Source organism: Scyliorhinus torazame, chromosome 29, assembly GCF_047496885.1.
Source record: "Scyliorhinus torazame isolate Kashiwa2021f chromosome 29, sScyTor2.1, whole genome shotgun sequence".
Lineage (NCBI taxonomy): Eukaryota > Metazoa > Chordata > Chondrichthyes > Carcharhiniformes > Scyliorhinidae > Scyliorhinus > Scyliorhinus torazame.
The window spans coordinates 34,758,181-34,769,209 of NC_092735.1; the positions used below are offsets into that span (position 1 = coordinate 34,758,181).

General features: G+C 50.0%; 1 protein-coding gene across 1 annotated transcript in view; it reads left to right on the plus strand.

The window, feature by feature from the left end:
• The window catches only part of LOC140404046 (ras-related protein R-Ras2-like), a 38,593-nt gene extending 29,687 nt beyond the window's left edge, over window positions 1–8,906 (plus strand). The window contains exons 4-6 of the mRNA XM_072492400.1: window positions 802–910; window positions 1,085–1,203; window positions 4,960–8,906. Coding sequence (XP_072348501.1) covers window positions 802–910; window positions 1,085–1,203; window positions 4,960–5,047 — 316 coding nt within the window. The 3' untranslated portion in view covers window positions 5,048–8,906. The remainder of the gene's footprint in view (window positions 1–801; window positions 911–1,084; window positions 1,204–4,959) is intronic.
• The last annotated feature ends 2,123 nt before the right edge of the window (window positions 8,907–11,029 follow it).

The window sequence follows — 11,029 nt, forward strand, 5'->3', positions numbered from 1 at the left end:
TTCCCAACTCTGGTTGACCAGATTCCTGGAGGCCTCCTCGATGGCGTGAGCATTTCCAATCACATGACGGTATACCGCCAGTCATGCTCCACACTCTTGCCGTGGTTCCAGTTGCCACCCACTGATCTCCACTGCCTGTGTTTTGCGTGTGATGTTTGGCAAGGACAGGATTGGGCTTGTTGAGCGATGCCGCCTCCATCTACCCTTTCTACTAATTCATTTGCCAGCGTTCGTACACATAGGGCAGCTAGCTGTGTAAGATTCCGGAGAGTGAGCGACGTCGTGGACCTGACTTGGGAATGAGCGCCTTCAGCAAAGCGAGGGAGATTGGGAAAAGTTGTTCTTTGGGATAATGTCTAATTGTTCCACCAAAGATTGAAAAGGCTTCTGTTTGCAGTTGGCCACCTGTAGGTCCAACATTCCTCGTTGTCCTTGGATTCCCTTCACCACCCAGACTCGCAGCAGCTACAAGGGGGTCCACCATCGCCCGAGCTTAGTGGATGATAAATGCCCGGCCGGCAACCATTCAATAATAAATCCTCTCTTTTGGGCAGTACGGTGGCGCAGTGGGTTAGCACTGCTGCCTCACGGCGCAGAGGTCCCGGGTTCGATCCCAGTTCTAGGTCATTGTCCGTGTGGAGTTTGCACATTCTCCCCATTGTTTGCGTGGATTTCGCTCCCACAACCCAAAGATGTGCAAGGTAGGTGGATTGAACACGCTAAATTGCCCCTTGATTGGAAAAAATTAATTGGCTACTCTAAATTTAAAAAAAATGAATAAATACATCCTCTCTTTTTCAGTTTCGACGAGATCAGTAAATTTCATCGTCAGATTCTCCGTGTGAAGGACCGAGATGAATTTCCCATGATCCTCATTGGGAACAAGGCCGACCTTGAGCACCAGCGACTGGTGAGTCTCGCGTGGGGCCGAGGTTCGAGTGTGTGTGTGTGTGTGGGGGGGGGGGGGTGTGAGGTGAGTGGGGTCCGTCCGTGGGTGGGTTGGGGGGGGTGGGGTGGGTGGGGGGTGGGGTTGCTGTTTTAATAAATAACCCCCCCACCCCCTTGCCCTGTGCTCTCACTGTAGGTAACAAAAGATGAGGCTGACAATCTCGCAAGGCAGCTGAAAGTGACCTACCTGGAGGCCTCTGCAAAAATCCGATTGAATGTAGACAATGCGTTTCACAACTTGGTGCGGGCGATACGGTAAAGCTACTTATTCACTCTCTCGGAAAGAAGCTATACCAGCAGTTACTTCCAATGGATTAAACTTGTGACATCCAACAAGTTGCATTAATGCCTTTAACTTAGTAAAACATCCTAGGATGCCTCCTGAATGTCCTCAACCCACTTTTAGACACCGAAAGGCGATAAGTGCACCGATGAGCAAAAGCTTGTCAAAGTGTATGTGTTTTATGGAGCGTCTTCAAGGGAGTGAGAGGAGCAGAGAGGTTCAGGGAGGAAATTCCAGAGTTGGGGGGGGGGGGTTGGGGGGGGGGGGGGGGGGGTTGGGGGGGGGGGGGTTGGGGTTGGGGGGGTTGGGGGGGGGGGTTCCTTGGGCAGCTAAAGCCACTGATGGTGGAGTGATTAAAATTGGGGATTCTCAATGGGGCAGGATTGGAGAAATGCAGGGCTGTGGGGCTCGGTTAATGCAGGGCTGTGGGGCTCGGTTATCAGGAGGGATTTGAAAACCAGGATGTGAATTGGGCAGAGTGTAAGAGAGGCCAACGTTCTTCATGTCACCTCTGCACAAGAGCTCCCATCCATTCAATCGCCAATGAAACTGAGCCACTGTTGTGTGGGTAAACATACGAGTGCATCCTTTGCATGTGACGAACTCTGAACGTTTCTGAGTAGTGTTGCTGTGTATTCCTCTTCCTTCAGCTTGAGGAGCCTTGGGTTCTTGTTGATCTGTATTAAAGATGCAGACTGGTAGAACTTTGGCGTTTCAGATTAACACGTCTCCCGTTTTCACGCTCCCTCTCTCCACTTTAAAAAAAAAAATATATATATATTTTTATTTGGGTATTTGAAAGTTTTTATAATAATAACATTAACAATGACATCAACATGGTATAATAAACATTTCCCCCTCCATCCCAATCTTCACGCACCCCAACCACCCAACCATTGACCCTCTTAAGGCAAACTTTATTTTCTCGAGACTGAGAAACCCAGCCATGTCACTAACCCAGGTCTCTACACTCGGGGGCTTCGAGTCCTTCCACATTAATAAGATCTGTCTCCGGGCTACCAGGGAGGCAAAGGCCAAGACGTCAGCCTCTTTTGCCCCCTGAACTCCCGGCTCTTCCGACACCCCAAAGATCGCCACCTCCGGACTCGGCACACCCATGTTTTTAGTACGGTGGACATTGCCTTCGTAAAATCCTGCCAAAACACTCTCAACTTCGGGCATGCCCAAAACATGTGGACATGATTTGCTGGGCTTCCCGGGCATCTCGCACACCTGTCCTCTACCCTGAAAAACGTGCTCATCCTAGCCGCTGTCATGTGTGCCTGGTGACTAAGCCTGGCACATGAGGTATTAACCCTGCTTAGGGCATCCGCCCACAGACCCACCTCTATCTCTCCTCGCTCGTCCTCCTACTTGCCCTTAAGCTCCTCCACCGGAGTTTCCTCCGCCTCCGAAACCTCCTGGTAAAAATCTGATACCTTCCCCTCTCCCACCCTGGTACTGGTGACTACTCTGTCCTGTACCCTCCGTGGCTGCAGCAGCGGAAAGGCCGGAGCCGGCTTTCTCAGGAAATCTCATACCTGCAAATACCTAAACCCATTCCCTGCTGGCAATTCAAATTTATCCTCCCAAGACTTTCAAGCTGGGGAAGCTCCCGTCTATAAATAGATCCCCCATCCTTCTAATTCCTGCCCTTTGCCAACTCCGGAACTCGCCGTTTAGCCTACCCGGTACAGACCTATCATTATTATTAATCGGGGTCCAAATCGATGCTCCCTCCACTCTCTTATACCTCCTCTATTGCCCCCAGATTCTCAGAGCCGCCACCACCACCGGACTTGTGGAGTATCAGGCCGGCGAGAACGGAAGAGGAGCCGTTATCAGTGCTCCCAAACTTGTGCCTTTGCATGACGCCGTCTCCATCCGCTCCCATGCCGACCCCTCCCCCACTACCCACTTCCTAATCATGGCTATATTAGCCGCCCAGTAGTAATTGCAGAAGTTCGGCAGCCCCAACCCCCCCCGACTGCGCTCCAGCAACACTTTCTTCACTCGCGGGGGTTTACCCACCCACACAAAGCCCAAAATAACCTTATTCACCCGCTTGAAAAAGGCCTTTGAGATGAAGATGGAGAGGCACGGAAAGACAAACAGAAATCTGGGGAGGACCGTCATTTTCATGGTCTGTACCCTCCCCGCCAGTGATAGCTGGAGCATGCCCCATGAAAATGAAAAAATGAAAAATCGCTTATTGTCACAAGTAGGCTTCAAATTAAGTTACTGTGAAAAGCCCCTAGTCCCCACATTCCGCCGCCGCCTGTTCGGGGAGGCTGGTACAGGAATCGAACCGTGCTGCTGGCCTTCCTTGGTCTGCTTTCAAAGCCAGCGATTTAGCCCAGTGTGCTAAACCAGCCCCCTCTCTTAAGGTCCCCTTTCATTTGTTCTACCAGCCGGGATAGGTTTAACTTGTGCAGTGCCTCTCATTCCCGGGCCACCTGGATTCCCAGATACCGAAAGCTCTTCCCTACCATTCTGAACGGCAGCTCTCCCAGTCTCTTCCCCTGTCCTCTTGCTTGGATTGCGAACATCTCACTTTCCCCCATGTTCAATTTCTACCCCGAAAAATTACCAAATTCCCCCAGGATTCACATGGGTCTGAAATATACAAGAGCAGGTCATCTGCATAGAGCAAGACACAGTGCCCACCCCGCCCCCCCCCCCCCGAACCAGCCCTTTCCAGTTCCTAGAGGCTCTTAACGCCATGGCCAATGGCTCTATGGCCAGAGCAAACAGTAACGGGGAGAGGGGGCACCCTTGCCTCGTCCCTCGGTGTAGGTTAAAATACCCCGACCTCAGCCGGTTCGTACGCACACTCGCTACTGGTTCCCGATAGCAACCGCACCCAGTCAGTAAAGCCCTCACCGAACCCAAACCATCCCAGCGCCTCCCACAAGTAATTCTACTCCACCCAATCAAAAGCCTTCTCCGCATCCATCGCTACCTCCTCCTCACCTTCTGAAGGCATCATAATAACATTTAAAAGCCTTCGAACATTGGTCTTGAGTTGCCTGCCCTTTACAAATCCCGCCTGGTCTTCCCCTATCACCCCCGGGACACAGTCCTCTATCCTTGTGGCCAGTATCTTAGCCAGCAGTTTGGCGTCCACATTCAGTAGAGAAATTGGCCTGTATGACCCGCATTGCTCCGGATCCTTCTCCCGTTTCCAGATCAATGAAATCGAGGCCTGCAACATTGTTGGGGGGAGGACTCCCTTCTCTCTTGCTTTGTTAAATGTCCTCACCAGCAGTGGGCTCAATATCTCTGAAAACTTCTTATAGAATTCCACCGGGTAGCCGTCAGGCCCCGGGGCCTTGCCCGACTACATGCCCTCCAGCCCTTTGATTATTTCCTCAATCTCAATTGGGGCTCCCAGCCCCTCCACCAGATCCTCATCTACCCTCGGGAACCTCAATTGATCCAAAAACTGCCTCATTCCCTCCACCCCAGCCGGGGGTTCCGCCTCATATAATTTACTATAAAAGTCCTTAAACACCTCGTCAACCCCGCTGGGTCCAGGACAGTATTCCCGCCTCTATTCTTTACTTTCCCTATTTCCCCGACCACCTCCCTTTTCCTGAGTTGGTGCGCTAACATTCTGCTTGCCTTTTCCCCGTACTCATAAATCGTCCCCCCTTGCCTTCCTCAACTGTTCCCCTCTCTCCACTTTTAACGGTCCTTTTATTTCTTTTCCCCCCCCCCCACCGCAGGAAATTTCAGGAACTTGAGAGTCCGCCCAGCCCCCAACCCAAGGCATCGAAAGGAGAGTCCAGCGGCTGCCCGTGCGTGCTCATGTGAGGCCTCCCCGTTTCTTCTGGCAGCGAGTTAGCTTTGCTCCGAGCTGACCCTGGTGAATTTGGTTCTCTTCTCCTTCCTCCACAGCGTCAACTGACTTCACTCTCCCTTGCATCTAGAAGGCATCATGGAATGACTGAAGACTTGTCCTCCTGTTCTGAATGACTTGTAGAGCTCAGTCAAAGGGCCAAGGCCCACTGCTGGACTTGCAGCTGACTTGTCTTTTTTTGATTTGTTGTCCGTGTGAGAGAGTGTGTGTAAGTGTGTATAATATATATATTATATATAAAAAAGCCTCTTCTAAAATGCAATCTTCCTTTTTAGTGTAATGGTGGGACCCAGGGGTTCTATTTTGGAAAATGGTCACCAGGCAGAAGAGAGTTGTAGTTTTTGCGCTGTGTTGGGGGGTGGGGTAGGGGTGGTGGTGGTGGGTGGGGGGGGGGGGGGGGGGGGGGGGGAGAGAGGAGGCCATATATGCCAAGGTCAATCTTGTCCGCCTGCAATTGACACTACTGGTGTGGGTGGTTAATCGTGTTTTAACTTGTCTTTGTCAAGGGGAGTGTACTAACCTCGCCCTTCACGAAAGCGTGCAGTTACTGTACAGAGTGGACATGTCCAATCAGTAGGGAATGGGTCCAGAAGACTGCTGACCAGGATTAGGTGCCGAAGGATTGGCCATCCCGCCCGCCAAAACACGTGGGCGGGTTGCGCAGAAAACCCCGCCCTGGGTGTCTGAAATGATTGCATTCCCTGCCACCATCAGTGCCTCACTTCAAAGGAGAGTTGTGGGTGCTCCCAGGATCAGGCTGCTCCCTGGTTTGATGGAGCTCAATGCCAGGCTGAATGTTGGCCAAGGATGTTGTGGGGACAGAGGCGCACCGATTGTCCTCCACTTCTTGGGACAGACGCTCCCGATCTGTACCTGGTGATTGGCGTGCGAGTATATTGGGGACTCGAGATGTGCTTTGTATAAGGGGGTGACCACCATGTGCAGGCGACGAGGTAGAGGTGTCTTTTTGCTTCAGTTATCACTGAGGGAGTGTGGCTCTGGGGAAGGGGGTGAGCTGTCCCAGTCCTGTGACCCATGACTATCTCTTCCTGAATTTCTGGGTGACTTCATGTTCAACCGTTGTGTGCTGCCAGTCGGTTAATCCACATGACATGGATTCCCTTTTCACTCCCCGTACAACCCAGTGCTGCTGCTATTTGCTGTGTTAACCTTCTGTGCAACAGGGGCGGTTTGGGCTGCTGGTTTTCAGCAATTGGCTCAATGTTCTTCTGTGATTTGTCCATTGAGGGTTTTTCTGTGCCAAGTTGTCTGTTCCCCACCTCCGTGTACCGTACACCCGTTTGTCGGTTAACCTGCGGGTTTCATGTACCGAACCTCTTCTCGTCTCCCCATTCCGGGGGGGGGGGGGGGGCAAGGGGGCAAGGTGCTTCCCACCCCCCACCTCCTCGGACACCTGGTGTCGTAGAATCCCTACAGTGCAGAAGGAGGCCATTCAGCCCATCGGAGTCTGCACCAATCCTCCGAAAGGGCACCCGAACCTAGGCCCACTCCCCCGCCCTATCCCCCTAACCCCACCAAACTTCTTGGACACTAGGGGTAATTGATCATGACCAATCCACCTAACCCGCGCATCTTTGGACTATGGGAGGAAACCGGAGCACCCGGAGGAAACCCACGCAGACACGGGGAGAACGTGCGGACTCCACACAGTGACCCAAGGCCGGAATTGAACCTGGGTCCCTGACACTGAGAGACAGCAGCACCAATAACTGTGCCACTGCGCTGCCCAATCGCGCTTCTCCAGTACTGTTTGTGCTCTTGTAAGGCCACTATGGGGCAATTTTATTTCCGTTGCTCTCCCCTGATGATCCAACAGAGCCTGCAAAGACGTATGACTGGACAGGTCAGTGGGGAGTCTCCCAGTGCAAATTCCAGACATTCCTGGACTATCTCTTAAACAACATCTTGAGCTCTGCTGAGCTCCAGGGCAATGCAATTTGTTTGCTTGTGCTCCTAAAACCAGTCCTTCCATTGGCCAGCGTAAAACCAAATGAGTAACAGACCCTGTTGGCCATGTGATGTCAATGCCTGGTTGCATGGTGTATTCACATTAACCTTTCGATGCATTTGTTGGCAAAATGTGTATTCTCAACCTCGTGTGAATGCTTCATCTCCTTGTTGCTGAATGGTGAGAAATATTCAGTAAATGTACATGGGTAAAGTGCATTTTTCTTGTGTTCAAGGTGTTTTTTTAACTGAAAGCGGTACATGAGCAGTTTGTATTGGACAATACTTGTGTAGGCACAGTGGCATGGCACAGACCCCCAACAATCACTACAGACTCCTACCGGCAGCGATGTTGTGGGGATGGCCGTACATTTCTTGATTCATGGAAAGGGTCCAACTTGCCGCCGGTGACCCTTGCTGACCCTGCGATGGTCAGAAGTGTCCCATCTCGGAAAACGGGCGAAGAAAGAAATTCCTCTCCCGGTCCTAGACATTGGGATTCCCTCAGTGGCTGAGTAGGCAGCTGTCATTCTTTCGCAGGGGAGGTTTGGCTCGTTGGCTGCCAGTTCAGCTAATGACTGGAGCTATCCTGCAGAGTATCAATGTCCCCCCCAACCAACCAACCAACCCCCCCCCCGAGGTTTTTTTATATCGTAACAACAAAACTCTGAAATTTGGAAATCTCCAAGTTGAGGAACAATTGGTCAAATTACCAATTGAAGGTGGGTTCATGAAGGTGGGTTCATCAATTCTTCGCCTCCCTGATGCACTCAGGCATTCACTCTTACGCATTCATTCTTATGCGCACACTCATTTGCACACACACACTCATTTGCGCACACACACTCATTTGCGCACACACACTCATTTGCGCACACACACTCATTTGCGCACACACACTCATTTGCGCACACACACTCATTTGCGCACACACACTCATTTGCGCACACACACTCATTTGCACACACACACTCATTTGCACACACACACTCATTTGCGCACACACACACTCATTTGCACACACACACTCATTTGCACACACACACTCATTTGCACACACACACTCATTTGCGCACACACACTCATTTGCACACACACACTCATTTGCACACACACACTCATTTGCACACACACACTCATTTGCACACACACACTCACACTCGCACACACACACTTGCACACACACTCACACACTTGCACACACACTCACACACTTGCACACACACTCACACACTTGCACACACACTCACACTCACACACACACACACACACACACACACACACTTCCAGTAAGGCAATGATAATTCCTTTCTCGCGGAAAGTCCAGAGGTGCAATACGGCAGTAAAATTGTCTCCAACAATTCTGCGGACAGCAGCTTTAGGTTGACTCCAGGGTTGCCCCCGCGTGAGAGGCGGGTTGCGAGAAATTGCTGCCTCCTGTGTGTCCGAGGTATGCGCCAGTCTTCTGCAATGGAGTTCACCCCCTTTTTCTTCACCTCCACAATACGATGGGAGCTCCCTCACCATGATAAGATACAGCTCCACTCCTGTTTCTGCAACAGTGTTTACAGTCCTCTTGCACAGTGACTGTAAGTGGTGTTCGCTGCTCTCTGCCTGTATAATTTTAATCATTTGCCTTGATTGTTAGATACTGGCTTTTAATGTACAGTTAGAGGTACAATGTGTTTACTGGCTGGGGTGTCATCCCCTCACTGTAAATGTTTGTTCAAAATAATTAAGTACATTTTTAATATACTTTATCTGCTTGTATTATGTAACTGTTGTAGGGATAATTAATATGTATCCCAAGGAGAGATTAAAGTTCAACTTTTTTTAAAAAATAAAGTATTGCGTGCATTTCTGATCGCCACACCATAGGAAGGATTTGACTGCACTAGAGAGCGGGTGCAGAGGAGATTCATCAGGGTGTTGCCTGGGCTGGAGAGTTTCGGCTGTGAAGAGAGGCTGGTTAGGATGGGGTTGTTCTCCTTGGAGCAGAGAAGGCTAAGGGGGACCTGATCAAGCTCCGTAGAATTATGAGGGGCATTAATAGGGTAGACAGGAAGAAGCTTTTCCTCTTAGTAGAGGGGTCAATAAACAGGGGGTGTAGATTTAAGGTCGGGGCAGGAGATTTGAGGACAAACCTTTTCACCCAGACGGTGGTGTGAGACTCACTCGCTTAAAGGGTGGTAGAGGCGGGAACCCTCGCAGCAATGAAGGGGAATTTAGATGACCACTTGAAACATCATAGCACACAAGGCTATGGACCAAGTGCTGGAGAATGGGATTGGAACAGGATACAAGGGGGCACAAGTTCAAGGTGAGGGGGGTGATTTGTTATGTTGTAGGTGTAACATAAGCGGCTTCCTTGTGGTGCACGTGACAAAGGAAGGTTCAGACATGGAGATAACTTCAACACGTTTATTAAACTATTTATACTTCTATTACGTGGGTTTGACACTAATGCTAATCCTACTATAGCTACCCAGACTGACTAACCAGTTACTGCAATCCACGTGGTGGGTGTAATATTGAATCAACCCTGTGTCTGTACTCACTGACCGTCTCCACAGGAAAGAGGCAGATCATGTGGGTGGTGTCCTTTATTTATGGGTTGGTGTAATGCCCCCCTCCTGTGGTCGTGTCACCTCCTTGTGTATCGTGAATGTCTATTGGTCTATCCTATCTACTTGATCTATTGGTTGAGTGTGTGTGAGATGTCACTGGTGCTCCCTCTCGTGTCTAGCTAGCCTACATGTATTTACATTGATGCACATCACGTGGGGGAAAGGTTCAGTGGAGATGTGCGGGGAAGTTTTTTTTTCTCAGGGTGGTGGTGGCCTGGAATGTACTGCCAAGTGAGGTGGTTGAGGCAGATACGTTAGCGACCTTTAAGCCTTATCTAGATAGACACATGAACAGATGGGGTATAGAAGGGTACAGGCGATTGGCCTCGATAGGATACGTGATTGGCACAGGCTTGGGTGGCCGAAGGGCCTGTTCCTGTGCAGAACTGTTCTTTGTTCTAGGTGCTGGATGCCTGCCGCATATACGCTGGGCCGAAGGGCCTCTGTGCTGTTAAACTCTGATTCTAATTCATTCATGGGATGTGGGCTGGGCCAGCATTTATTGCCCACCCCTTCAGCTGAGTGGTTTGTAGAGTGTCTGGAGTCACCTGTAGTCCAGGCCAGACCAGGAAAGGTTGACTGATTTCCTTTGCTAAAGCAATGGGATTTTACAACAATTGACAATGGTTTCACAGATGTCATCGTCGTCATCATTCCAGTTTTTGAATTCAAATTTCACCATCTGCTGTGGTGGGATTCGAACCCGCGTCCACAGAGCATTGCACGGGGTCTTTGGATTACTCGTCCACCTCCCCCAGAGGAAGACCCATTAACGTTGGGGCCTTGAAGAAAATCTCAATGTGTGACGCCCACCATTAATGTCGACGGTTTGACTTCACCTTCATATGTCAGATCCTTCTCTCTGCTTCGCTTTTTTTGGAAGGAGGTCGGGCCCTTTTGAGAGCAGACTGACCAGTATGGGGCCAAACTGACCAATATGGCACAAAACTGACCAGTATGGGACCAGGGGTAACGAACTTCACAAAAGAACCTGATGCTCTTTGCCTTTAGCTCGATAGTTCTTCCTTTTATCATCTGCAGGATGAATGATCTCCTGCGCCACCTACTGGTCCTACCCCAGCAGTTCTCACTGGCCACCACAAAGAAAAACAGGACATCACAATTTATGGAAACTATAAATATTTTGCGACTTAAATGCAATAAATTGGATATTATCTTAAAATTATGCATCCCAGAAACAAAGCCATAAAAATTATAAAATTAATAGGACAAGAACACAACATTATTGAAACACTCCTATATGTTATAAAGTCATCACAACCTTCCAGAAACTTACTTATCTTGTGTTAATTGCTTGGCAGTGCAGAGCTAAAGTATTGC